Genomic DNA, 27709 nt, shown 5'->3' on the forward strand with positions numbered 1-27709 from the left:
TTTTAAGACTTCAATCAGCTTTATTTGAGCTATGCAAACCCAAGGAAGGCTTGGAGAGTTAACAAGCAGACACTGAAGAGTACGTGAGGAAAGCTGTTTCAAGAAGATGGATAGAGGACTCCTCACCCCATCTGTTCACCACATGGGTCTTGGAACAAAGTGCTGTGAATTCAGATTGTGCAGGCAGCAAAGTGTTCCCCAAAGCTGGTCAGAGACATTCCCTGAGTCCTCCAGCAGAGCACAAGCTCTGTCTTGAGGGATTAAGGGGGTAGAGCTGGGTTTAACTCAAACAGTGGGTTTTGTGGATTGGGACACACCAAGATGACCCTGGGCATGGGGCTGCAGGGATGTGTGGATGGTAGCAGGATGCCCTGGGCTCAGGGCAGTGCTGGCATGGCAAGGCTTTACCAGCACATGGGTCTCAGTATCCCTGCCCTTGTCTGTGGATGGCTTCCACCTGGGGAGCGGGGTGAGTGGGAGCCCGGCATGGCTCATGGCCACTCAAAGTATTGTTGCTAGGTGCTGGGGTGAAAAAATGCAGCTGCAGCCACAGGGTGGAACAGTGTGGGGTAGGGTCAGAAATTCTCATAATGATGTGCAAAGTAAGTCTGGTCCTTCTTGTTCATCTGCCGGCAAGCGTGTTCCACACTCTTGGTCATCCCGGGCGGGCCGCAGCTGAAGACCCCGATCTTCTGCACCTGGGAAGGAGGGAGCCAAGGGAGTCAGACTGCAGCAGCACTTCTCACCACAGTCCAGCCCTCTTGGTCCCTTGCTCTCTGACAGCTTTGGGCATGGATGCTGGCTGAGCAGTCTGTCTCAGCCTCCAGAGGCTTTTGGGGAGGCTGTCACATTCCCATGGAGTTGCCAGGGCCATGGAGGAAGGATGGGAGCCCCCCAGCTCTGGTCAGTGGTTGCAGCCAGGGTCCTGCAGTAGCAGGGGGTGTTTCACAGGTATGGGGCATTGCTAACTCTTGCAGCTCAGCCTGGCTTCAGAGAGAAAGCAGGAAAGGATTAATTCCCCTCCCACTCTGTTCTTGGTGCAGATGCCACTGAGGTCTCCAGGACCTGGGGGACAGGCTGGGACCAGTCCTCCACAATGGCCAGTGGGTGCACCTCTCCTGTCCCCAGCTGGACACTGACCTCAGGGTGCACCTCCTGCAGTGAGTTGAAAAAGGGTACGAAGGGAGGGCGCCCAAAGTGGGTGATGGAGCGCAGCCCCGTAAACAGGCTCTTGTTCAGCACCTTCTGGAAGTGCCGCTCACAGATGTACTGAAAGAGAGATTGGTGCACATGAAATGGCCCTGCACAGCCTGGCATGGCATGGCACGGCCTGGCATCCTCCCCATTGGATATGCAGGCTCACCAGCATGGTGGTGCGCAGGTCGAACTTCTCGGCCAGCTGTGTGATGTAGATGTGCACAGAGACCAAGTCGTTGTTGTCTGATTCTTCCACCTCCCGGATGATGTCTGTCAGCCACTCAAACTGCCGCTGCGTGCGTGTCACCCAGATGAAGTAGATCTGTGGCACATTGGAATGAGGCCCAGAGTGAGGCCAGCATCCTTATCAATGTCCATGGACTCCCTGGAGGATTTTATCCCCAGAGAGGCCAGCAGCAGCAGGAGGCATCTCAGAATCACAGCATCAATCAGGTTGGAAAAGACCTCTGAGATCATTGGGTCCAACCTATCAGGGGGGCTTGTCTTTCAGATATTCTTACCTTCTTACACACCAGCTTGGAGTTTATGGATGACTTGAAGACCAGATCCTTGAGAATGGATGCGAAGGGTGTCACCCCGATGCCTCCTCCTACCAACACTGACACCTCAAACTTGTTCCACTCCTGGTGGCCCTCCCCGAAGGGTCCGTCCAGGTAGAGCTGGAAGGGAGTCAGCTGTTAGCAGCAGTCTCTGCTTGCCCAGCCTCAGAAGCCCTCAGGGCTAGAGAAGTGCCTCACGCCCATTGCCGAGAGGCTCTGTGGCTCAGGTGTCCCCGCAGGCTGACCTTGGGCAGCGCGCCGAGCAGGGCCAGGCTCTGGGGAGAGTAGAGCTGGCGCAGGCGGGTGGTCCAGGGCCCCACGGCGCGGATGTGCAGGCTCAGCGAGTCGTCGTGCGGGGCCGAGGTCAGCGTGAAGGGGTGGTACTCGGTGGTGCCCAGCGCCACGCAGGCGATGCGCACCCACTGCCCCGACTTGTAGTCAAAGTCCTGCGGCCGCTGGAACTGCAGGTGGGTGACGCCTGTGGGGACACGGGGCAAGGGACTCCGTTCAGCTGGAGGTGTTGAGGAGCTGTTCCTGGACAGCTGCAGCCCCTGCTCTTGTGGGAAGCCTGGGCTGTGTGGTGGTGTGGCTAGGGATGGTACCTGAGGGCAGGAGCTCAGCTTTCACCACACTGATCTCCACCTTCTTCCTGCTCAGGCTGAGCAGCTTGTCCGCACTGTAGATGAGAGCTGGGATGATGAAGTAGATGTAGAAACGGGGCTGCTGGATCAGTGCATAGCTACCGTGGATGATGACCTGGACAGGAAGCAGAACCCTTTAGCAAGGTGAGTCATTGCCTCAGGGATGATTTGGTGGCAGCTCAACACCAGTGGGGAGCCAGGACTGGGGCTACCATCTCCCTTGGGACTACCACAAGCTATTCCACCTCATCAGTTGCACTAACTTGACCTACAGGCTTGCAGTGCATCAGCACCATCCCTCCCTTGTTGCACTGACTTGACCTACAGGCTTGCAGTGCATCAGCACCATCCCTCCCTTCCAGCCCAAATCCTTTACCAGGATGTAGAGCAGCACATAGAGGTGGTGAGTGATCCAAAAGCCCTGGAAGCTGACGTGCCGGAAGTGGTGGGTGGCAAACACATACATCACAGCAAGGACCACCAGCAACAGCACTCCTGTCATGCCTGTGAGAGGAAGAGTTGGGAGACCCTCTGGGGGAGAGCAGGGCAGCCCCAAAGGGGCTCTAACTGGACCGGGCAGAGGGCTGCCCATCCTGTGTACAGGTCTGTCTGCTAGGTGTTCTCACCTGGAATAGTCTGGAAGAACCACCAGTAATACTTCTCTGGGAGCTGTGACCTGGAGAAGGACAAGAGATTAAACCATGGAGTGACCAGAATGAACCAGTGGTTTCCATTTTCGTTTCTGTCCATGCCCAGGACACCCTGTCTGGACTCTGCTTCAAATTCCACCTACCCATCATTTGTAAAGACATTGGAGAAGAGGCAGGACAGCACACTAAGAGGTGTGACTGAGAAGATGTAGACATTCACTATGTGACCTGCAGTGTGGAGCACTGTAAGAGACAAAAACATGGAGAAAGAAGCATCACTTGATGTGGATGGAGATATGTCAGACTCCAGGGACCTGGAGATTTCTCCTCTTCTGTAGTGTAAGGGCATCTGCAAGGTCTTTGAGCTTCTCCCTGGTCCTGCCCTGGTGTGATGGGCTGGTCCTCTGCTTGTGGGTGGCCATCCCCAGTGCCCACCTACCTGCGAAAATCAGGGCTGCCATGGCAATCCAGCGGTGGAAGTCGACAGCGGCGTCGAAGGGGATGTAGTGGTTGAGGAAGGTCTCCCGCAGGACGGTGATGAGGTTGCGGCACATGGTGAGTAGGATGTAGGAGTACATGAAGGAGATGGAGGCAGCTGATCCCCGGGAGATGATGATCCCCACAAAGGTGGTCTGTACAATTCCAGTGCTGGGCGATGCAAAGGCATAGTCTGGGGAGAGAGAGGGGAGGGGTGTCATGTGCCCAGTGCTCAGAGCCATGACCCTTCCTGCAGCCATAAGAACTGTGGCTCCACCAAAAACAGGACACCAGGCATGGGTCTGTGTGGGGAAAAGGGCACAATGACCCAGGACTGCTGGATGACAGGGTGTCCTTTCAGATCCAGGGAGGAGAATGTCCACCTGGGAACCTGTACCTTGGGACTGTGGCCTCAGTTGGGGAATCCAATATAAGAGGTGTCCCATAAACTGGAACTAGTCCAGTGGAGACCACCAGGATGGGTGGGAGCTGGAGGACATCATAGACCTATGTCTATGTAAGGAAAGGCTGAGGGAAATGGGCTTATTCAGGCTGGAGGAGATGGGTCAGGCAAGCTGGCTGTCTGCAGCCATTTCATGGGTGCACAGAGCAAGTCTTTATCAGGGAGGCACAGTGCAAGGATGTAAGGCAAGAGCATGCGTTTCACTGTAGAAAATTCAGGTTTGAATTCTTGAAATTCTTCACAGGGAGGATGGTCAAAAACCAGCATAGGCCTGGCAAGGTGGTGGAATCACCAGCCTTGTAACTCTTCACACCTTCTCTAGACAAGGCTTTCAGCAGCCTCATTCAGCTTTGGAATAGGATTTTCTCTGAGCAGGGCATTGGACCAGACCCTTCCAGAGATCCTTTGGGGACCCTTAGTTCAGGGCAGAACTGACTCTTGTCCAAAGCTGCCAGTCAAGTCCCCATCGTGCCCCAGGCAGCCACCAGCCTGAGGCACCAAGCCCCTGCTGGCTGGACACTCACAGTAGGCTCTCTCAGCAAAGACACCGACGGTGATGGCAGAGAAGAGGGTGACACAGACGATGTGGCGCCGGTAATTCTCCACGAAGCGCTTGAACTCCTGGATCTTCTGCTGGACTCTGCTCTTCTCGTACTTCTTCCGCTGTGCTTCTGTGTACAGGTGCAGCTGGTACTGGTTCCCCCTGACAAATACAGGTGTCACCACAAGGTTTCCCTGGCAAGGAATGGCTCAGGGCCCAGATTTGGGTTTCCTCTCAAAGTAGCCCTGCACATCAGTAACAGGGGTGACCTGCAGAGCACACCATCAGAGGGTGACCTCAGGTCAGCCTGATCTACAGTGCCCTCAAAAGCTGGGAGCAAATGTAGAGGCAGTGACGCACAAATGAAACTGTAGGTGAGAACAGCAAGAGAAAATTTCACAGTAACATTAATCCATCAAAAAGGGGAATTTCCTGAACTGGTGCAATTAAGGTAAATCAGGACACTCTGGCCACCAACAACAGCTGAATTGCTTCCTTGAAGAAATACTTGCTACTGCCACAGCAGGGAGTGCCAAAGTCTCTCCTGCAGCTCTTGTAGGCAGCCCAGGTGAACCAGCAGTAGCCCAAGAAGCAGAGAAGCACAGGCAGGAATTGTCAGACAAGACCCCTCTCTAAAAACAACTATGCCAACCTCTGGAGTTTGCCACTTAATTTGTTTGGGTTTTTTTTGTAGATGCACATCACCCAGACCCAGCTATGGCACTGTCCTGCCAGAATGGGACTATTTTTGTAGTTCCTTGGCCAATGAGTGCCTCCTTGGAGCAGTGCCATTTGTCTGGAGGGCTACCCAGTCTGGCATGGAGATGTGAGAAACAGCAAACAGCATGAGCCCGAGCCCCAGAGGCACAGCTAGCCAGGGGACTCACTTTCTTCCTGGTCTCTTCCTCAGCTCTTGGCCTTTTTGCTCCATGTAGTGACTCATGGTGTCCAGATTTGGGTCTTTCTTTTCCTCTGAGATGGTTCTGTGGAAATAGAACCTAAAACTGTAGTCCAAAACGGTATTTGCCAGAAGTGCTTGCCAAAATTTTCCCTTTTTCTTCACTTCCCATCTCAGGCTCAGCTGGGAACATGTCCAGCTCTTTTCCACAAGCCTGCCTGCATTAACTTCAAGTGCAAATGGTCTGGATTCACTCCAAGATGACCCCTCCATCTGAAAAGCAATGCAGGATGCCCATCTCCACAACAGGACTCTGCAAGGGCAGTTCCTCCCTTCTGCCATGCCTGGGGAGGAGGATGGCAGCCCCACTGCAGCGTCCACCATGCACTCCCCACCCCTTCCCCAGCACTGGGACTTCTAACATCTGCTGGGAGCATTGGTTGGAAGGCTTGGGGTGAAGGATGGCTGTGAGCCAGGGCAGCAAGGGAAGCAATAGCAACAGTGGCACTAAGGAAGGACACTTACCCTTTGGGCTCCTTTCTTATGAAGGAGACACAGTTGTGCAGATTTTGCTTGAACACCTCAGGGACACCTTTGAGGAGACAAAAAGGCAAAGGTGCAAGACAAAGTTTAGGAATCTGCTGTGGGCAGGGAAAAGCTCTGAGCAGACCCAAAGATGTCACACATGAAGTAACAGCTGATGCCCCATTACTGCAGTTGAGTAATGGGATGGGCCAGGATTTGAGATTTTGAGGATTCCCCCTATTGGGTGCTGCCCTTTGCCTCCAGCCTTGCAGGACCTGGGGCATGCCAGGGCCAGTGCACTGACCTTTGATGCAGAGCTGGGTGAGGCGGAGCTCGCTGTCGTGGTCCCGCAGCATGTAATGGAAATCCTCCCACGTCAGCTCATCCCTGTCCTGAAACCCCGAGGCCTGGAACATGGACTCAGTCACCTGCTCTGCCTGTTCTCTTGACAGGCAGTTGTTGGAGATCTCAATGAAGGACCTGCAGCAAGGAGGTGAGATGGGAACACCAGCTGAGTCCCTCAAATAACACAGGGCAGAGCCCAGACCAGTTTCATGGGAGAAATGGGCTCTTGATTGCAAATGTTGAGTTCATGGTCTTCACAGGGCCTGAAGCACAGAAACTGGGAGCTGCTTCTGAAGACATGTGTATAAACACTGTGAAAACATTAGGAGAGAGGAGGAAGAGTACCTGAGCATCCTTAGAAACTCCTCCTTGGAGAGGAACCCATTCTCATCAACATCATACATCCTGAACATCACCTTGGACTTCTCCTCTGGGGACCCTGATGGAGTGAGGAAGAGGCAAAGTAAGAACAAGGACAAAAAGAACAACAACTTCATTTTCATCAACAAAGATGCTTTCATATGTTGTTTTTGAATGTCTGGACCCTGCAGCAGTGAAACCTCATCCTTCACTTGACTTTCTCAAGTGCAAGGTGAAATGTTGGGTAGACACACATTCTTTCTTGTGCATTATTTTTCAAAGTCAAAGTGTGCCTTTGCAGAGTAATGAGTTTTCTGGGAGTTGTTTTGATGGAATCTAGCATTCAACATCTCCACCTATGAATCCACTGTTCCAGTGGTCTTTTAGGGAGAATCAGATACAGGTGCTATAATCTCTCAAGTACAGGGTGCACAGTCCCTTCAAGAGAAAGGGCAGACATGTCTGTGGTGGTGGAAGACAGCTCCCCTCATGAACCATCTTCCATAAAACACAATTACATTGTCATGCCCCATAACCCAAGCTGAACCTGTCCTGAGTGAAGGAAATTTTAATCTGTAGCTGTCTGCAGGTTGACCTGCTGGGTGAATCTTGTCCTCCACTCTGCAGAGCCTAGAAACAGGCCATGGGGAACAATGGAGGCACTAACCAGCTCCAGCTCCCACCTTTCATGAAGATCACCAGGATGTCCAGGAACTCCCGAAAGGAGATGTAGCCATTGCCATCTTTGTCAGCCAGGGAGAACATGGACTCCACGAACATGGAGTGGTCCTTGAGCCCCAGGGCTTCAGCAAACTCAGCCCTGCTCAGCTCACACGTAAGAGACTCCTTTGCCTTCCGTGAGGATTCAAAGCTGAGCTCTCCAGCATCAGACCTGTCAATTTCCAGAACCTGCAGGTTGTGTCCCACAAAAGAAATGCTGTGAGTGATGGCAGAGCAGAAGGCTGGTGTTTCCTTTCTCACTGCACAATGACTGGTGGCTCTCTGGCACAAAAATCATGGCAGATACCATGGAGAAAGTCCTGCACCTCTCCCACATAATGTCACTTTTTTACACTCCACATGACTGACCACTTGTATCATTGCAGCAGATCTCCCTTTGTCTTCTGCAAAGGAAAATGTCCCTTGGCCCTAGAAGTATTGGCAGCTTCCTTGTGTGTGGCTCACCAGCTCTTACAGAGAGCACCAGCCCCAGCGTTCATTGCTTAATCAATGCAGAAATACCTTCTCCCATGCATCAGGGCTTGCTATACCTCTACATACCTGAGCAAACAGGTGCCTGAAAAAAGTTTCCAGAATTTTTTTCCTCTGCTCCTGGGTGACAGCCTGTTTCATCAGGCTCTGTTCCTTCATCTCAGACAGATGCAGGTCAAGTCGGCTCTCCTTCAAGTAGTCTCCTAGCTTTCCAACAAAGATGCTCCTCTCGGCCTCCTCATTGAAGAGCAGCACCTGCAAAGGACCCACCAGCTGGCTGTGATCATCAGAGGCTCAGCTCCACGGTATTTGCTGGACCTGCTGGTTCTCAGGAGGCCACAACCTCCCTTCAAGGACTTACACTGCTCCCAGTGCCATCAGCTGAGTGGTGCAGAGGACTGTAAAGGTGTCATAAACCAGGCACCAGAGTACTCACCAGGTCATATTCCTTGGGGCTCTTCAGGAGCAGAGCTTTGTTCCCTTTGTTGATGGAGAGGATCACCTCCACTCTTTGGTGGGTTTTCAAGTTGATGGTCCGGAGCAGAGACCCTCTGTTGTCCAGCACTTTGAGCACTTTGTCAGCTTGGAGCTGAATGTAGACAGGAGAGTTGTCTGTCTTGGGCCCATGCCACTCTACAGCTGGTGACAGAGAGCACAGGAGTCAGCTGGAAAGGTTCCTACCCATCTCAGAACCTCCTTCACCAAGAGGCATTTTGGGAGTGATTTCATGACCTGGCATATCTTGAAGGAATAATGATGATCTGCTGAGCTCAAGCACATGCACACAGGAGGAGTACAAACTATGGAGCAGGGAGGCAGGACTTTTCCAGTGTGCAGAGCAAGGAGACACTGTCCCTGTCCTGGAACTACTGGTGCAATTGCTCTGCACAGGTTTCCTTCAGGCAAGGTGTGATCTGGGGAGGATTGGAATTACAGAGCCATAGGATGGCACAGGTTGAAGGGTCTTCCACTGTAAGGGTATCTTGCCCAACCTCATGCCCAAAGTAGGACCAGGCACAGGTCAATCTGCTCAATGCTTTATCTGGTCAAGTCTTGGATAGGATGGGCTATCAAGTTCTCTGGGCTTCCTGTTCCACTGCCTGGCTACACTCCTGGGGAAATTGCTAAGGAATTCCTCCTTACAGCCCATGTGGGTATGAGCCCCAGGCCCGGCCCTGGCACAGTGTGTGCCCTGACTGCAGCAGCATCATCACCAGATGCCATGGCAGGGGGGATAGTGCCACCTTACCACGTATGGCCTCGCCAGACATCTGCCTGCACACACTGGTGCCCTGCTTCCTCTGCAGCTTCTTGAAATCCCTCCTGCGGAACGCAGCAACAACCCAGGCAACAAACAGAGTCACTGGGGACACAAGGGAGAAGGAGGCAGGAGAGATCATAAAAATGCTTTCCTCTTTTGGATCCTTCCTGGTGCCCAAGGGCCCTGCCAGCCCGAGCACCTCATTAGTGACTGGGACTCACAGCTCCTACTGGGAGGAGCTTTGCCCGTGGGCACTCAGCCCCTTTCTCTGGTGGAGAGATGGAAGAGGAGAGGAGTGACAGAAGGGGGAAACAGTGACAAACCCAGGGGCAGACAGCAGAGGACAACAATGATGATCCCGAAGCCTGCACCACTGCCTGCAAAGTAGTCCAGCACCATCATGGGCGTGCAGTTGGCCAGGTGTTGAGCTGTCAGCTGCTGGGGCTGGGGGCATGGGTTCCCTGCAAGGGGAAAATAGGCAGTGAGTGTCACTGACCCTGTACCCAGCTCGCCAGCATCACCCCCAGGAACCTCTGCATTAACATGGTGATGAGGTCTGAGAGACCCAGCACTGCAGAATTGGGGTACTTGATTTAAACTCCCAATCCTGGGGATAGCATTTGTGTTTGGGTTCAACCTTTGCCTGTCACAGCAAAGCAAGCACAGAACTGGACTCAACTGCTCTGGAGGTTCAACACCATCACCTCTCCTTGGGATGGGCTAACCCTGGGCCACAGCAAATTGGGGCTCAGAGCCTCTGCTCATCTGGATGCTGCAAATCCAGGGAGTCCTCCTTGTGTGATTACAGGGAATGTACACCAAGGCAACAAAAACACCTTGTGAGGTCTGGAATGTTACCCAGATTAAATGCTTACAGTAAATGGGAAGAGTGTGGCAAGATCCCAAGAGGAAATGGCATTTTGCCAAACAACATGCATTTTCCCCTGGGGAAATGCCTGCACTTCAGCCCTCTTTCAACTTTTGTATCATGCATCAACATCTTGCTCACATTCCCTCCCCGTGCCCTCCCATTGCATGGTGCACTCACCCTCTCTCCAAACAAACACGTGGGACTGGAGATCTGTGGGTTTGGCAGAGGTGACAGAAGTCAGGATGCTGTGATAGGTGGTGTTACGGATCTCCCTGATTTCCTCCTCTGTGAACAGCCTGAGGATAAGGACGTGGAGACAAGCAGTTGCCCCAGGTGTCACTGACCAGCAACAGGAGGAAGCTGGAAGATGCTTTTTCCTCCAGCCACAGTTTTCATGTGTTAAGTGGGGTTTGCAGAGCAGCTGCCAGATAAGGACAAGGCCATTACCCGTTCTTGGTGTTTTCGAACCAAAACCTGTCTCCATCCCGCAGGCGCACAAATTGTTCCAGGATGATGGTAGAGAAGAGGGAGCCATCAGCTTCCAGCATGCCTCCAGGGAGCAGCTCCAGCCCAGCCACGTTGTTGCCATACAGGGCAGCAACCTTCTGCAGGACCTGGTGAGAAATCCCCACATCTGTGAGCACAGGGAATTCTGCCAGGGCATCAGAAACTGCTGGCAAGCCTTAGGAGGTGTAAGGAATGTGCATTTTCCAGGCACATCTGTGGGCTGGGAGGATGCTGAGCCTTACACAGCCTCCAGCTCATGGCTTGAACTTGAGCAACTGAGCATCACTCCCAGAGCTCTAGAACTCTAGAAGGAGCAGAGTGCCTGGGGGCACGGTGGCATAGGAGTGTAGCGCTGGGGCAGGATGGTTTATTCATGCCTGTAATTACATAGTTACCCCAAGGCAAGAATGAAAATAACACAGTTACCGCCCTGCAGACATGAAAATCAGCCAGGGTGGGACATGCACTGAACTCCCTCTTCCTATGATGCTGCAGAACTCAGCTCCTGCCTGGAAGGTCCCACCATCCTTTGGCCCACACGCATTCCCTGCCCAGAGCAGTTCCCTGTTACCTGTGGCTCCAGGTGTGGGGCAAGGTTTGTCCAGTTTTGGAGGGGCTGCAGCCCAAAGCGCTGCCTGGCTTGGTTGTAGGTCGGCAGGCCGAAGTCTCGCCCGTGCTGCACCCAGCTGGCCACGTAGTCGGTACGGGAGAACTTGAGGGGCCCGTACCAGTAATCTGTGGGTGGACATGCTTGGTGTGTCCTGCAGCTCCATTAAAAAGGCTGCAGCCTTGGCTGGGTGGATGGAGGAGCCAGTGGCACCTGCCTCCCCACCTCGCCCCCAGCACAGCCTCAGGCATCGGGGTCCCCCACCAAGGCACGCTGCAGTACAGACCTAGGAGATCTTCCACCACAATGTTGTCCTCCCTCTCTGCTATCTGTGAACTCATCCCCAGCAGCAGCTTGTCCACATCTTCTGCTTCTTGCAGTCCAGGGCTCTGAGACGCATGGGAAGAGCAAGTGATTCCTCTTGCATGAGGAAGGACAGAAAGCAGCCCCACAACCCTGAAGTGGTGCCCCCACGGGTGCAGACTCATGATGTAGGGAATTGGGACCCTCTTCCAGGCTCACTTTCAGCCTTGAGGTCTGAGCCTGACACAGGCTGGGGATGCTGGATGGGGAGGATCTCCCACCCCTTGTCTGGTTGTCATGCTCTGCACCCAATTTCCCTTACAGAACCTTGTGGAGTGTCCCTTAACACAGAGCAAGGGATGAAGCCCCCTGGCCAGCCTGCCCCCTCCTCAGGACCCCCGTGCTCCCTCCCTGTACCTCTCTGCTCCAGTAGCTGTTGCAGAGCCGCACTGCTGGGAACGAGCCACTGGAGACAGTCACATTCTGGAACTGGCACTTGGTGTCTCTGGAACAACAAAGCAGGATTCAACCCACAGCCCTGAGCCAGTGCTGCTGGAGCTGTCAGGGCTTGGCTGTCTTAGCTGAGGGCAGGACATGGGGAAGGGGCAGAAGACCATCCCAGCAAAGACCATTCCCAGTCACCAGCTTGGCATCCCCTCCCCTCGCACAGGCACTGCAGCCCCACCTGGCTGTTCCTACCTCTTGTAAACGCCTGGAGGCACCATGGTGGCCAGGAATTGCCCTGCAGCTACCACGAACTCTGGAGAGAGGCTGGGGTCCAGGTGCTGCTGGTAACCTGTGGGGCAGTAGCCAGGCTGGAGGGAAAAGGGGCCAAGCTCCCTCTCCCTCCCCAGCCACCAGCTCCCCTAGTCCCCCTACCCCTGTTTCCAGAACTCCATTTCCTGCCTACCCCTCACCTTGGTACTCCGGGACCCTCGTGCCCAGCAGGGTCGGCAGCCACTCATACAGAACGATGCTCTAGGGAACAGGGAAGCTGAGTCAGGGCCATGCAGGGTGCTGGGGGTCCCAGCAGAGCTGGGGGGATCCATCCCTCACCTGGAAAGTGGCGATGACCCTCTTGCGAGCGTGCTGGAAGAGATCCTCATCAGACCAGGCAGGATGCTGCTGGGCCAGTGCTTTGGCCAGGTGGTTATGGTACCGGAACCAGGCGATGCTCTGGGCCTGCAGGAAGGGGTTCTCATTCCCCCAGGCACTCCCCAGGTCTGCAAGAGCCACCATGACCATCAGTGGGGGTGTCACCGCTGGGCCTAGGTTTGCCCATGGCTAAGATGGATCCAGCCCAGTGCCCCCTTGTCTCCTTGCCCTTCCTTCCTCCTCAGGCTGACCAACAGCCTGGGTGTGAGAAGCAGTACTGGGCCCCCAGCACAGACCAAAGGTTGGGCAGGGGAGGAATTCAAAGCAAGCTGAGTTTGTATCAGCAGCAGCCCTTTTCTTCAGAGGAGGCACCTGGGGTCAGAGCTGGTCTCTGCCACTGTCCCCTGGGCATGTGGCCTCTGGAGTTTCTGGTGTGTCCTTGCTGGGGCTCCAATCTCCCACCCCCTTAGGAAACTCCCACAGCCCTCCTGACCCATGTGTCCTGCCTCCCTGCATCTTCTGCCCTCTCCCCTTTTTCACTCTGGGCTCAGCTCCAGGGACCCCCTGCTCCCCCTGCTCCCAGTCAGGGGTGAGAGCCATTGGAATGCCTCCCTTACCGTATATCCCTTGGGAACCACCCTGTCCTGTGGCTGGATCCAGCGCCTTCCACATGGGAACCCTGCCGTCCGTCTGCCTCGGGAGGCCCCTGGTGGGCCCTGATGCCAGCTGTCCCCCCAAAAAGCTCCTCAGGGCATCGCTCCAGGAGTGTGAGGGGCCGTAGATGGAGCTGCCATCCAGCCAGCCTGTCATCCCGTTGGTCTAGGCACAGGGAAGAGGCATTAACAGGAGCCAGGATGTCACTGGGAAGGTGTCAAAAAGAGGTCTAGAAAGCCCCAGTCTGTCTCTTTAGTTCTTGCCAAGCAGCCTGTTTCAGCCTATTTTAACAAGAGCTCTCAGGAAGCAGATAAATACACAGACAACCTCTGTGCAAACTTCAGGAATTAATACCAGGTACAGACTTTTCAAAAGTACATTTGGGATTGTTTTTTCTCCGATTATTTTGCCAATGCCCAGAAGCAGTGAGTCCTTGTAGGCTGGAAGGGGACTAAACCCATGTCTGGGGAAACTGGGAACACCAGAGCTGTCCCCTCTGATCTTGCAGCAGGAAATCCCATTGTCCTGGCAGCATGTTGAGTATCTCCCCTGACAAATGTTTGTATGGAAACACACTTTTAATGCCAAAAACATGCTGGAGTTTCCAATTTTTAAGCTTTTAAGTGAAGTTAAAAACATGACTTGCTAAACTGATCTCTTCAAGGTTTGTCACATGAAAGGTTCATGGGGGTATTTCACTTTGGTGATTTTGGCTGGGAAGATCTCCAGCATGCAAGAAATCTGGGGAACACGAACAGAACAGCAAAATCCAGAGAAACTGGGGGAAAACCTGGATTTATTTTCCAAAATGACTGAAATTCAGGGAAGCACTGCAACTTTGTGGCATTGTCAGCTCAGCTTTGTCATACAGTATTAAAGATAGGACTTGGTGCCTAAAAGAATATGTGATAATTAACTCACCTAATTACCTTTTCTTTGTTCAGGAAATGCTTTCACTTTGGGCAATCACTAGTGTTGTGGAAGTTGACTTTGGGCTCATTTAATCAGTGCAAACACTTGAGAGATGCATATTTTTTGGGGCGTAGTGGTGCTCTCATTTTATTTTTGAAAGTTATCTTGGCTGCTACAGACCCCAGTGGCAGGTGAAGAAGAATTCAGACGAAAGGCAAGGAGCAGAGGGAGCCACACCTACCTGCTGCCGGGGGTTGTTGGGGCTCTGCCCTGTCCCTGGTGCCCATTGCAGCCTCTGCAGGGGCAGGACCACAGCCCCAGTGCTGGCAGGGTCAAACACTGGGTCTCCAGGAGGGATGTGGATGTTGAGGAACTCAGCAGGGCAGCCTGGTTTCTCTGTCTCCAGGATGTCCAAAAGCACGTGGAAACCTGACAGACACCAGAGCATGGTCAGCAAGAATGACCCAGGCCAGGTTGAGCAGGGCTTGAAGAACAAGATAACCATTGAGGTCCCTTCCAATCCAAACATTCTGGGATTCTGTAATTTCCCAGAGACAGACATCTCCAGGCCTGGAGACCTAAGACCCCACTGATCTCCTGGGAGACAGGAAAAACTGCTCCAACTTGCAATTCAGCCCAGCACAGCTCTTATTGGATCTGTCTGGTGCTTTTGCCATGGGGCAACTCCACTGCTAAAAGAAATGAGAAAGTTCCCAACTGACTAATATCAGCACCTAGGTCAACTGGCAAAGGTCACCAAAAATCCACACAAACTCTCCTAGCTGGACAGTGCTGTGGTAGAGCCATACCCAAGGCTTTGTGGGTCTGTGTGTTGGGTTGATGTGGCCAGCAAGGTGTATTCTGTCCCCATCTGTTGCAGGCAGGTGGGCAGTGCCCCTGATCTCCTGGCACATATTCTCTGCTAATGGGCCAGCTTTACACCAGCTGGGGCAATCATCTTTATCTTTCCACAGCCCATCCTCCCTCCAGGAGATATCATCTGCTGCTGCCCCATTCAGCCCCACTGTGGGAATGATCAAATTCCATCATCCCACTGGCAGATGCTCCAGCCAGGGCAGGAGCCAAGCCTTTCCTACCCAGAGAAAACTGAGATTTGGGACACCAAGGCACCTTCTTTCCACTGCATTCCAGAGGAAAGCCAGACCTTTCCACATCATCCCTGCACCTTCAGAGGAAACTGCACCTTCTCCAGGAGCACTGCTCCAGCTGAACCACATCTGCCACTGCAGGAGGATGCAGCCACCATTGAATGGGGCTGCTGCCAACACCCTGACTGACAGACGGGTGTCAGCTTGGATTCTGACTCTGGCAGTGTTTTTTGGATTGTTCTTTGTAATATTGCATTTCTATTTTAATTTTCCTGGTAAAGAACTGTTATTCCTAATCCCCCTATCTTTGCCTGAGAGCCCCTCAATTTCAAAATTACAATAATAATTTGGAGGGAGGGGGTTTACATTGTCCATTTCAAAGAGAAGCTCCTGCCTTTATTGACAGACACCTGTCCTTCAAACCAGGACAATCTGCTTTGGAAGACTGAGCAAGGAGCATCCAACGCATGGTCTTGGCTGTCCCACCCACCCACCATTGTTGCAGCAGTTCAGGGCCCATGTCTCACCAAAGAAGACAGCCAGCACGGTGGTGTTCCTGCGGGAGGGCAGCCCCGAGGGGCCCCGAGCTGCTGCTGTGCTCAGCTGGCGGGCGTTGGGCACGCGGGGCTCCTGCAGCGCCTGGTACACCCCGTCTGCATAGCTGGCGGGCAGCAGGCGCAGCAGCCTGGCCCCTGCAGCACCACAAACAGGCAGGGGTTAGGGGAATGGACAGGCAGGGGTTAGGGGATGGAACAGGGAGTGGGTTAGGGGAATGAAACATGGAGTGGGTTCTGTGGCACCCAGCGAGAGACACAGCTATATGTGGATGTAGAAGACAGTGAGAGGATAGCACAGATGCTTGGAGTAGCCAAGTGTCATCACTCAAAACTTCTTGCAACACTGAAATCAGTACTCTTAAAAGCCGGAGGGATCCTCCATCTTCCTCTCTTCCAGTTGTCCTTTTGTCAGTGTGCATCCCTGTTGCCTTCTGGAGGTCTGGGGTGCTGCTCCATGTTGAGCTGCCCCATGCACTGAGCAATCCTACAAAAGCCTGATGTTTGCAGCACCATAGGGAATAGGAGAAGGAACAGCCAGAGAGGCAGAAAGACAAGTGTGAAGATGAGAGAGAAACACCCTGATTTTGCATGCACTGTTGGTCCCAAAGCTGAAAAGCCCAGAGGCAGGACATCATTTCACACTGATTTTGAAAAGCTTATCATCACTGAGGTGGGCTCTATTTACTCCCCAGAACTGGGGGAAATCCTGAATTCCTGCCTTGGTTTCCCTATGTTGGTATCCAAAAGTTGAGGTCTGATCTGTCTATTCTAGAAGAGGAAGACCTTGTCTGTCACAGCTGGTTTTTCCTGTCAGGATTTGGTGTTACCAAAGAGTTGGTGACACACATGTCATGTGGGAGAACCCTCTGGACTCAAAGCTGTGCAACTGCCACTGCACCTTGTGTCAGGGGGTCACCAGAGCAGTGACCAACCTGGGCTGCCAGAAATGAAGATGCAGAATCTTCAGTGTTTTAGATAAGATCCTGCCTGATCTGTCCTGGTCCCTGGCTCAGGGACAGCTAGAGTTGAGCCCATGGGCTGGTTGTAGGCCAATGGAGAGGAAACAGTTCACCAATGGCACAGGGAAATCCCAAATGCCTCTCCCAGTACTGACTGGTACTTGGTATCAGCTCTCTGCAGGGCAAAAAATCAATAGGTTCAGCATGTCTGGACCATGAGCTCTTCCTTGTGTTGAACCCTGGTTGAACTGCATGTTGATTTTGGCTAAAGATGGTTTTTTGCAGCTCCAGGATCCCTGACCCTCACAGAAACACCTGCTGAAAAGAGCTGGGACCTCCCTGCCTTGGATATTCTGAGTGATCTCACAAAGGCACAGCTTTGCTCTAGGGTTGATCCAACACCAGCATGACCTGCAGATTGTGCCTGGGCAGCAGCAGCAAAATGTGGCAATGCCCAGACACACTGTCTGAGCCCTCTGTGCTCTAACAGGGCTGTCAGGTGCCTCTAGGGAGCTGGCATTGTCTGCTGCCCTGCCTGGCTCAGGCTCAGGCCAGAAAGGTTTCTGTCACAGCCAGAGGCACCTTGCACCATCCCAGCATTGCTGTCCCCAGGCTGGCACTCACCCACAGAGCCATGGCTGTGATGCAGAAGGTTGTTGTACCAGCCATCATAGCGCTGCACCTCCCAGGAGATGCTTCCCTGGGCTCCTGGAAGAGACAACCCACCCTATGAGCAGCAGGAAAAGAGCATGAAACAGGCATCACCACTAGAGAATTATATTGATATTGTGATATTTTCCCATATTCTTTCTGAAACTTCCCAAATGTGCAGTTTTTTGGACAAGTTTTGCATTCCTTTTGAGGGACAAAAACTAAAACTAGAAATTCATGCTTGTCATCCTGATGTTCTCAGATCAATTTGTGGCTGCCACCAATCTAATACCAAAAGACATTCTTCTCCTTCTTTCTCACTGGATCAGAAATGTCTCCTTAATTCTGGCTCCTGCAAAGTCCATGTGAATCAAGGAAAGACTTGGCACTTTTGCATCAGCATCAGCCTTATTTCTTTCATGTTAATTTTATTTTATTTTTACTTTACTAATACTAGCAAAGACTTCCAGTTCCAGCTTACAAGCTGAGTACTCATCTCAGCTGCCACAGGGCAGTCTCTCAACCTGTACTTTGCTCCAATTTTTCCTTATCTCCTCACAAACTGCATCATAGAATCCTAGAATTTGTGTTGGAAGGGACCATAAACATCACCCTGCCATGAGCAGAGACACCTCCCACTATATCAGGTTGCTCTGATATGATGTCCTGTGAGTCAGAGAAAATTCCCCTGAGTATCCAGTATCTCCCCTTGGATTCCCTTCCCCAAAATCACACTTACCCCCCAAGGTCCATGCTCCCAAAAGAACAACCAAACTCAGCATCACTGCTGCAGATTGCATCAGCCTCTGGGTCTTTGGAAGCAGCAACCTGCAAATGGAGCAGAGAGGGAAGAAGCTGGAGGTGAGCTGTTCCTGGAGCTGGAAACATGCAAAGACCAAAACCTCAGCTCCTTTTTGTGGTTTCTGCTGCTGGGTAAAACCTCACTGCTGACACCATCACAAATGTGACAATTCCACCTACCACTGGCTTCCCGTGCACAGAAATGCCAAACCTGAATTTAACTCCAAGACAGAGTTTTCCACTAAATATAGATCTTTGTCCCTGTTTCAGGGAGTATCCAAAGATCAGCACTATTTCAGAGGAGCTGTGCTGCCGAGAGAAACAGCAACACACAGGTTTCAGCTTTTCCTACACAGCTCTGTCATGTCCAAATAGATGTTTTAAATGTTTAATTTGTTTTAAAATTTTAATTAAAACTTAAATAAAATCCGATTTTGGAAAGGCTTACAGATTACCAGCAGCTCTGTAGGTGTTATTTTTGATTTACTGAGAATTGCACTGGGGATTTTTCACCTATAACTCCTCGAGATGCAAACTGCAAAACTGAGTTCATGTTGAATTGTCAGCTTGGAAAACAAAGTGGTCTGAGGCTTAAATATTATAATTTGCACTCACATTCATTACATTAATCAATTTAAACACTCATCACCAGGCTGTGAGCAGAACATGCAACCCGTGGCCAGTCCTTCTGTTAGAGATTCCTGTACTTTTGGTCTTGTGCATTAGAAAATAAGTTGTGTCTCAAGAAGTGACATTTCCATGCTCCCTGACCGTCCCAACAGTTCTGCCATCCCACATCCTTTCCACCCCATAGCCCTGTGCTGAGTGTGGTCTGGTGGATGATTATTTATTGCCTTATCAATCCAAGACTGGAGGTTTCCCAATCTGAATCATGACCAATGTGTTACAGTAACAGTGTGATCTTGCAGACACACCTTGGGAGCCATGGGTGTAGCTAGCTGAGGGAAAGCTTGCTAAGTGTGGATTTTTTCCACAGCCCTATCAAGCTTTCCAAGAATATTGCAATGATAAGCCCTCCAGATTCCCTGTGCCACCTTTGGAAACTCATTCCCTCCCTCTGCATCTAGTGGAATTAAGCTTGTCAGCCTTGTCTTCTCCCATCAGAGAGGATCCCTGTGCCCTGTCAAAATCTATAGTTTCACACCCCTCCAAAAACCAAATGTCAGGTAGTGCAAACACACAGCTTCCCACAGAGCCCGGATCTCCTGTTCCACCTGATCCCAGCAGATTTGGCTCCTCTAAAGTTAGGGTTCAGCCTCCAAGAGTCTCCTGAGCTGTCCCTGGAGCCTCAGGGATTGTGGAGCACACCAGCATCCTGAGAGAGCACCAGCCCCGTGTGAACATGAGTGTGGCCACCCAGAGGACAGCAGGCTCAAGGCTTCCGCAAGCCTGGGGGCTGATCCCTACGGTCCTTGTGAGTCACAGCTGATTTCTGTCTCTTCCCAGTGCTGCTGGGACACATCTGGGGGCTGCCACCTTCCCCCACACGCCAGTCATGGGATTTTAGATCAGGCTCCGTGTCCCCAGCCTTAGATCCGAGAGTGTCCCAGACTCCGGGGACAATCTGCACTCAGTGATGAGTGGTGTCTCTGGCTTTCCCCAGGGCCAGATGCCCCAGTGGCCCAGAGCTCAGCGGGGACTGTCCCCTGGAGGAGCTGAGGGCTCTGTGCTGTCCCCAGGCAGGGACACGCTGTGTCCCGTGCGGGTCTGCACCGCACTCTGCAGGCGAGGCCGCGCATGGCCCCGTCTCACACATCACCCAAACCCTCGGGAGGGGGACACGGCCCGAGCTCTCCCAGCCCCGGGCACGGCCCCATCCCAGAGTGTGCCCACAGCGGGAAAAGGAGCAGCAGCACCAGTCCCTGTCCCCTCCAGAAGTGACAGCAGAACCCCGCAGGTGACACCGCGCACGGCCCGGCCACCGCGTCCCCGCGGGGGCACAGCAGTCACGCCAGTGGGAACACGGGCGGCCCCGATCCCGCCGAGCCTCCCCAGCCATGCAGGCAGAACACGCGTGGTCCCGGTCCCTCAGACATCCTGACGAGCACAGAGCCTCAGACACACCCACTGCGGGGAGCCAGAGTGTCCCCCATCCTCCACACGGGGAATGAGAGTGTCCCCATCCTTCTCACGGGGAGCGAGAATGTCCCCGACCCATCACACGGGGAGCGAGAGTGTCCCCGACCTCTCACACGGGGAACGAGAATGTCCCCCATCCTCCACACGGGGAACGAGAGTGTCCCCATCCTTCTCACGGGGAGCGAGAATGTCCCCGATCCTTCACATGGGGAACGAGAATGTCCCTGCCCCTTCACACGGGGAACGAGAGTGTCCCCGATCCTTCACACGGGGAACGAGAATGTCCCTGCCCCTTCACACGGGGAGCGAGAGTGTCCCCGACCCTTCAGCTCCCTCTCCCCCGTCCCTCTACAAGCAAGGACACCCGTATTCCCAGTCTATCTCCCTTTTCTCCACGCAAGCGGGGTGCCCACCATTCCTTCGATGCCCAAGAGACGGCTGCACGCGTGTCCCGCTGACCCTCCCGGGCAGTGACCCGTGTCCCCGCTGGCCGTCCCCGCTGTCCCCAGGTGTGACCCGCGGTGCCTCACCTGCGCTCCGTGCGGCGGCAGTGCGGCGGGGCGGGCGGTGCGCGCGTTAATACGGCCGCGCAGGCCGGCCCCGCTATAAGAGCGCTGGGGACGGAGCCGCCCCAGCCGCCTGCACAGCACGGCACGGCACGGCACGGCACGGCACGGCACGGCACGGCACGGCACGGCACGGCACGGCACAGCACAGCACAGCACAGCACAGCACAGCAGCAGGTAGGTGCTGCCCCGGCCCCTCTCTTTGCGAGCAGCCCGCCGCTCTCCGGGGGTCCCGACTCGCAGTGACTGCGAGGGGAGGATGCTTCCCATCCACACTTAACCCTCGTTTCCTACTATTCCACCCTGTAGCCCCCTCACTCCTCTTTCCCTACCTGGGAATTGCAGTTCTGATGATTCAGTTTCCGGGGGACAGGATTTTAATTTTTTTTCCCTAATGGAAGTACCAGCTTGCAGCCCTGAGCAACCCAGCTAGGATTGCTGCTGGCTTTTTGGCTGGAGTTTTTGGCTGAGCACTTGCAAAAAATTCTTTTATCTTGTTTCATTCTGGAGCAGGAAAATGGAGATTCTGTAATGAGAAACTTCTGGGGTTTGGGTAAACTTTCTGCTTTCTTTGCCTTTCTCTCCTCCAAGTCCAGAATATTTTAAAATATGATATTATATTAGCTATTTCTGCTGAACTGCTGGTTGCACCTTGAAGATGTTTCCAGTTTTCCCCTCCTCCATACACAATGAGAGAAGAAACCACAGGGACTCTAAGGTGACAGCAATGCTTCAGTGTGGAGGATGTTTTCCAAAGTGCAACAAGTCCAGTTTCTCCTGCTGTGAGCTGTAGGCATAGCTTTTCCACTTTATAGCTGCAAAAATACCAAAGAGCTGCAAAAATGCCTGTAGGGCAATCAAGGGACAAAAATGGGCAGACAGCAAAAGAGGTGTTTCCCTGGAAGTTCTCTATAAAACAAGTCCCAGCATATGGAAATGCAAGCATCCATTCATGTTGGTTGAAAGTTAAATTTAAATTTAACAAGACAGCATTCTTCATGTTCTGGTTTTTAATTTTTTAAACTCTGAAGGGTTGTGTTTTGGTGAATATGCACTTGGAAATCTTTTCTGCTTCATTGTATCTCATAGGAAATTTGGGGTCAGATATCAGGAAACGAGTGGAATCCAGGCCATTATGGTTTAATCTGTCCTAGGTTAAACTACTCATTTATTTATTTTCTTGCAGCAACACTGTTTTGTGGGTGCTTTTGCTGGACTTCAGAAATATTGGGAATCAGCTACAGCTCCTGCTTGCCAGGTAATCATAGCACTTGAAGGCTGCTTTTCTCCAGGCTTGGCTTTCCAAGGAAATAACCCAAAACTTTACAGCAAAATAGCCCCAAACGTTTCTAAGAGCCCAGCACAGCTCTGTCAGTTTGTAGCAGTCAAACTAAATTCAGGTCCAGAGCCCTTGTAAAATCCCAGTCTCCATTCCACTCTTTGTTGTTATTATCTGGGTTACTGGGCAGAAAATTATTCTCAAATCAAATACTGCTTTATGCATTGAAAAGCAGTTCAGCTGTCCAAGCAAACTGTTTTATGATAGTTATTGTGATCCCCACTCACCTCTAGGGATTTGGGACCAGTTTTTTGTGGCTGAATTGCTCTGTGTTGGATCTTAGCTAAAAATATGATTCAAACAGTTTTTGGAAAATGAGAATAAAATCACCTCCTCCATAGAGGAACAGAATAAAATGCTGTTTGAACATGAGTCAGACCAGCTCTGGCATTCCCTGACTTTAGCAAACTTCCTGGGGCAGTTACATGCAGAGAGGCTATTAAATAATCAGTAGCCAAGAGGACTAAGCATATTATCAGTTTTGGTAGAAAAGATCTAACCCAGGCACAGGGAAAAGATGTGTAATTGCTGGAACTGGGATGCCAGAGGAAGTTCAAAGTCATCTGTGGGGATGACACACCTTTTCATTTTATATAATTCAACTGCCTTTAGCTGTGAGATGTGCTCATGGAGTTTTGAATGTTCTTTGGACCCTCATCCTGGCACCAGGGGCTGCTTCTGGCCCCTCTGGACCAAGTGCAGGACCACTCCTCCCTCTCCCTCCTTCACCAGACCAGCAGCTCCTGGGCAAAAACTTCTTGGGGGAAATGAGCAGGAATGGGAGTAGTAGGCTTTGTTCACTTGGCACTTGGCTGGGAATAATTTTGCTATTGTGAAATCCACGTTTTCAGTGGTTCCTTGTAATTTTGGAGGAAAATGCTTCTGCAGTGATCACTGGCTTAGGCACTTCCCCTAAGGGTTCACCCCAAGGTGGAAAGAACCTGCTGGAGGGAAAGACCTGGCCCTGTCTGGACAGGAGCTGCTCAGCAGGTTCCCTCTCTGGGGCTGCTCCTCACCCTGCAGTACATCAGGGGCTTGTGGTTCCTTGGGCTGCTGGAGCCCTGCCCCAGGCACCTCCATCTCCTCCACTGAGGGATTTTGGGGGGTGTGTTCTTTGCTGAGGAGTGTCCTACCTGCCTTCCTGCTTCCAGCATCACATTTCCTTGTCCCTCTGGGGAGATTTTTGGTGAACCTCCCTCAGCTGGTTATTCCAGAACCGAACCACCACAGGCTGGAGGCATCCCAGCAGGGCAGTGCAGGGTCCCTGCTGTCACCACCTCTCTCCCACAGGCTCCTGGAGGTGCAGGATGACTCTCTTTGATGGTGTCTACCCCTTCTACCCACAGCAGAGGAAGGCTGCTGTGTTTGACATCAGCACCATCATTGTCATCGTGGTTTTCCTGACGCTGGCTTGCAGCTTCCTGCTCATCATCCCAGGCATCCGTGGGCGGGCGGTGAGTGGCCCTGGGATGGGCAGCTGGACCCTCCCAGCTGGTTTAGGGGGAGGCAGGAGCAGAGCCAGGGCTGTTCCTCCCTTCCTGATGCCCATCTCTCCCTGCAGAGGTTGTACTGGACTCTCCGTGTTCTCCTCAGCCTCTTCGTGGGAATGGTGATTGTCTGTAAGTGCAGTGCAGCCCTCGGGGATGGCTCTGAGGACAGGGTTAAACCTGGGGCAGGGTCTGTGTCTGGGAAATGTGAGCTGGGGCTCACAACCACAGCTGGTTTTGCTCTGCAAAGCAGCCACACAGCTTCCCAAAACAGCTTTCCCTTCCCTGGTGCAGGGGCTGAGGGCACTTGGAGGTGCCTGTGGTTGCTTCTGGGAGTTTTGCTGGCTGTAACTCAAACAGCCCCAGATCCATCAGGCTGCACAGCCCCACGTTCCTCCAGCTGTGCATGACCCAACACAGGCAGGATGCAGGAGCAGCCACAAAAACATGGATGAAATGCAAAGAACAGATTTATTGTCATTCCTCACCCTCCAGGGGATCCCCAAAGCAGCAGGTAGAGACAAGGAGGGGACCAGCACACAATGCTCAGTCTGTGTGTGATCACCAAATTTGCTGTTTTCACCTGAGCCCTCCTGTGCTGCCTGGGGCTGTAGCCAGACATGTTTGGAGATTGTGAGGAGCCTTGCTGTGATGTGGAGGGAGCAGGATGGGATAAAACACAGGCAAGGCAGAGATTGCAGTGGGGTAAATACCTCCCAAGGAGCAAGGTTGGAGGAGATGAAGGAGAGCATCCAATTTAGTAAAAACCAGGAAATCTCCTGTAATAACTGATGGTGGAAACCAGGAGTGGGATTTCCAATTCAGACAGGATAGGTAAGAAAAGCTGTACTGAGGGGATAGAAGATGGCAGGTGGCAAGAGAAACCCCTCCTGCTGTGAAGGACAGGATGGATTACAGGACTGCTCAGAGAGGGATAGGAAGGAGAGGGGTAATGATGACCCAAAAGATTCAGCTCTGATTTGACCAGGCACTAGAAGAAGGTAGCCAGACTGGGACTAGCTCCAGGACACATGGACCATCCCAGAGTGTGATTCCCACCCTGGGGATGTCCAGGTTCTGGGAGATGCCACCAGAGCCAGCTGGGTGCCAGGCTGGAGGTGGCAGAGGGGTGGAGGCCAGGCTGGCCCCTCAGCCATCTCCAGTCCAGGCCAGCAGAGCCTCCAGCCCTGCCTGTGACACGGCTGCAGTTGAGCTCTGCTCAGGCACTTGGGAAGAACAAACTGTTCTGAAGCCAGCCTCAGAGTTTCTGTCTGGCAGCAGCAGGCCACACTCACCCCTGCAGCCAAAAAACATTCCTCTGGAGCTCCCACTGCATCAGTGCACTCACAAGTTGACTCAGCAACTGAACATTTTCTCAGGAAGTTTTTTGTTCAGCCTGACATTCAAATCATCGACTTTACTGGAAAATGAAGCCCACTGCAAACTAGAAATTCTTCAGAAAAGGATACCTTGTTCCAAAAAGCATATACCAGAAAGCTTCCAATTTTTCTTTTTTCCCAGCTGGAATGACTTCCCAAGCAGTGATGACACCTCCCACCCCTCTCCACCACCTCCTTTTGAGAATGGCTTTTACTGTTCACTAGCAGTGCAATTCAGGGAGCTGAATGTGTGAAATGAGACTCACCCCTGCTCCTGTGGCTGACAAACAAGCTCATCTCTGAGCCCTGTCCCTGGGTGGCGTGGTTCTTGCCATGGTGGGGAGCTTGAGGGATGTTCTGGAGAGGATGTCCAAGGAGAAATCAGGTCATGATGTTCATCTCTGGGGATCTGAGCTCCGCTGCTCCCAGATCCAGGGAGTTGATGCTTAGCAAGGGGAGGACCTGAGTTCTGCAGGGTGTGGGAGCTGGTTGGGGCATGTCCTGGTGACTGAGTCAGCATTCCTGCCCTCCTAACACTCCCTTCCAGTACCATGGTGGGAATGCTGCCACTCACTCATGATTCTCCCCTTGAGCACAGCGAAGCCTGAAACCGAAGCTGCTTTAACCCCAGTTTTATTTTCCCTGGCAGTGGTCCAGTTCACAGGGGACTGGGAGACTGGCTGGGTGCAGGCAAACACCTCCTACAAGTCCTTCAGCCCCGTCCAGGTGAACGTGGACGTTGGGCTGCACATCGGCCTGGCAGGGGTGAACGTCACGCTCAGGGGTGAGTCTGGTGTCCCCACCTGGAGCTCTGCAGCCCCACCAGCTCTGCAGCTGCTCTGCAGGGCCCTTGGTGTGCCTGTCCCTGCTGGGACCCTGCCATGGCCCCGCTCCTGCCTGGCACTGCCCAGTGCTGCCACAGCAGGACCTCAGCTTGTCCCTCCCGCAGGGAACCCGGTGACCCAGATCAACGAGACCATCAACTACAACGAGCACTTTCCCTGGAGCTTTGGGGCGGATTATGAGCACAGCTACAGCCAGGGGCTGCAGAAGGGGCTGCCCAGCCCCATCCTGTACGTGGCAGAGAAGTTCAGCAGGCAGAGCCCGTGTGCCGTGCACAGGCAGTACCGCATCGCCGGCCACTACGCCTCAGCCATGCTCTGGTGAGCCCTGATGGGCCCTGATGGGACCTGATGAGACCTGCTGAGCCCCCCTGAGCCCTGTTGAGCCCCCCTGAGCCGTGCTGAGCCCTGCTGAGCCCTACTGGGTCCTGCTGGGTCCTGCTGAGCCCCTCTGCCCTGCTGTACCCTGCTGCAGGCACTGGAGATGCAGGGCTGTCAGCAGCTTGGCTGCCTCTCCCCACAGCTTTTGGGATGGGTGGGATTGCATGCTGCCAGGAGGGAAGCTGTGTGCACTTTAGGACAATCAGAGAGTGGAAGGTGGTGCAGGTCTTTGCTGTGGTGTGGTGATGTTGGCAGAAGTCCATCCCCATTGTCCTTGGTGGCCCAGAGAGGCCCATGGACACCCCAACCCCACCTGTGAGTGGATTTTGTATCTCAGGTTGGGATCAGGTGAGGGAAAGATGCTGCTGCTATTACTGTGGAGTTGATTTGACTCTTTCACAAGGTCAGGGAGATGTCACTGGCCTCTTGGGCTAGGGCAGAGCTGGTCCTCAGCTGGCAGGAGATGGTCCCTTCCCCACGTTGGCCATCAAGATCCATTGCAGTGCTGCTCTCCCTGCTTGGTGTTTGACAGCAGGGACATAGAAGCTAGGGCAGAAGCCTGGCATTGCCATGGAGCCAGGGCTCCTGCTCCACAGCTGAGGCCTTCCTCTGTAGCCCAGCTCCTCAGCAAGGATGGCCTTTGCCTGCTCCTGCATTTATCTCAGTTGTGGGTGCTACCCTCAGGGTCGGCTAGCAGTGCAATTTAGGGAGCTGAATGTGTGAAATGAGACTCACCCCTGCTCCTGTGCTGACAAACAAGCTCATCTCTGATCCCTGTCCATGGCTGGTGTGGCTCTTGCCATGGTTACCTGCCCCATAGTGGGTTGGCAGCTCACTGGGATGGTGCAGATACACTGAGTGGGCTGCCACAGCCTCCTTGAGCTGCTGCTGTCTGTGGGCTGAACAGCAGGAGGAGGAAATCTGTGTTTCTGCCCTCTGGATGTAGCAATGTGAGCCTTGCACGTGTGCTTGCTCAGCATGGGGATTAGGGATCATTCCTGCCTGCCCACAGAGCTTCTCCACCTTGCACAGTGCACTTGGAGCCCAGATTCCTCCTCCCACACAGAAATCCTCACACAGAGCATCCTAACCCGTGGCACTTGCAGCACTCATCTCTTCTCTTGTCTCCAGGGTAGCCTTTTGCACGTGGATCATTTCCAACATTCTGTTCTCCATGCCTGTCCTGGTTTATGGAGGATACATGTTCCTGCTCACAGGTGCCTTTGTCATCTTCTCTCTGCTCTCCTTCTCCACCGTGAGGAACTCCCCCATGTGCCAGATCCAGATTGGCACCAGCACCCTGCATGTGGCCTATGGGGGATCCTTCTGGCTCGTGCTGGCCATTGGTAAGAGCATCAGGGCTCCCCAGGTGACAGCACTGTGTCCCTCTGTATGCACAGGAGTCCCAGTGCTTCCTCCTCAAGTGGGAAGTGCAGCTCCCTGAGCCCCAGCCTGTGCT

The 27709-nt window shown here is 53.1% G+C and overlaps 2 protein-coding genes across 2 annotated transcripts in view; one reads left to right on the forward strand and one right to left on the reverse strand.

Annotated features, from left to right (window-relative positions):
- On the reverse strand, positions 1-25463 carry DUOX2 (dual oxidase 2). The gene is made up of 34 exons (XM_079317913.1): positions 25294-25463; positions 18095-18183; positions 17329-17412; positions 15716-15880; positions 14321-14508; positions 13131-13332; positions 12475-12641; positions 12336-12396; positions 12118-12214; positions 11836-11923; positions 11402-11504; positions 11080-11243; positions 10449-10615; positions 10179-10297; positions 9454-9591; positions 9119-9232; positions 8306-8508; positions 7939-8124; positions 7341-7566; positions 6643-6736; positions 6257-6432; positions 5953-6019; positions 5417-5512; positions 4513-4691; positions 3488-3718; positions 3192-3291; positions 3025-3074; positions 2775-2902; positions 2360-2513; positions 2003-2235; positions 1719-1877; positions 1364-1519; positions 1141-1269; positions 1-698 (listed from the first exon to the last, which is right to left on the reverse strand). Exons 2-34 carry the CDS (start codon positions 18153-18155, stop codon positions 576-578), a joined length of 4608 nt encoding a protein of 1535 aa, XP_079174039.1. The 5' UTR covers positions 18156-18183; positions 25294-25463; the 3' UTR covers positions 1-575.
- DUOXA2 (dual oxidase maturation factor 2) overlaps positions 22031-27709 on the forward strand; it is a 6394-nt gene continuing 715 nt past the window's right edge. The window contains exons 1-6 of the mRNA XM_079317952.1: positions 22031-22080; positions 23452-23615; positions 23723-23780; positions 25677-25811; positions 25977-26190; positions 27382-27596. Coding sequence (XP_079174078.1) covers positions 23469-23615; positions 23723-23780; positions 25677-25811; positions 25977-26190; positions 27382-27596 — 769 coding nt within the window. The 5' untranslated portion in view covers positions 22031-22080; positions 23452-23468. The remainder of the gene's footprint in view (positions 22081-23451; positions 23616-23722; positions 23781-25676; positions 25812-25976; positions 26191-27381; positions 27597-27709) is intronic.

This window comes from Erithacus rubecula (assembly GCF_903797595.1).
Source record: "Erithacus rubecula genome assembly, chromosome: 14".
Classification (NCBI taxonomy): domain Eukaryota; kingdom Metazoa; phylum Chordata; class Aves; order Passeriformes; family Muscicapidae; genus Erithacus; species Erithacus rubecula.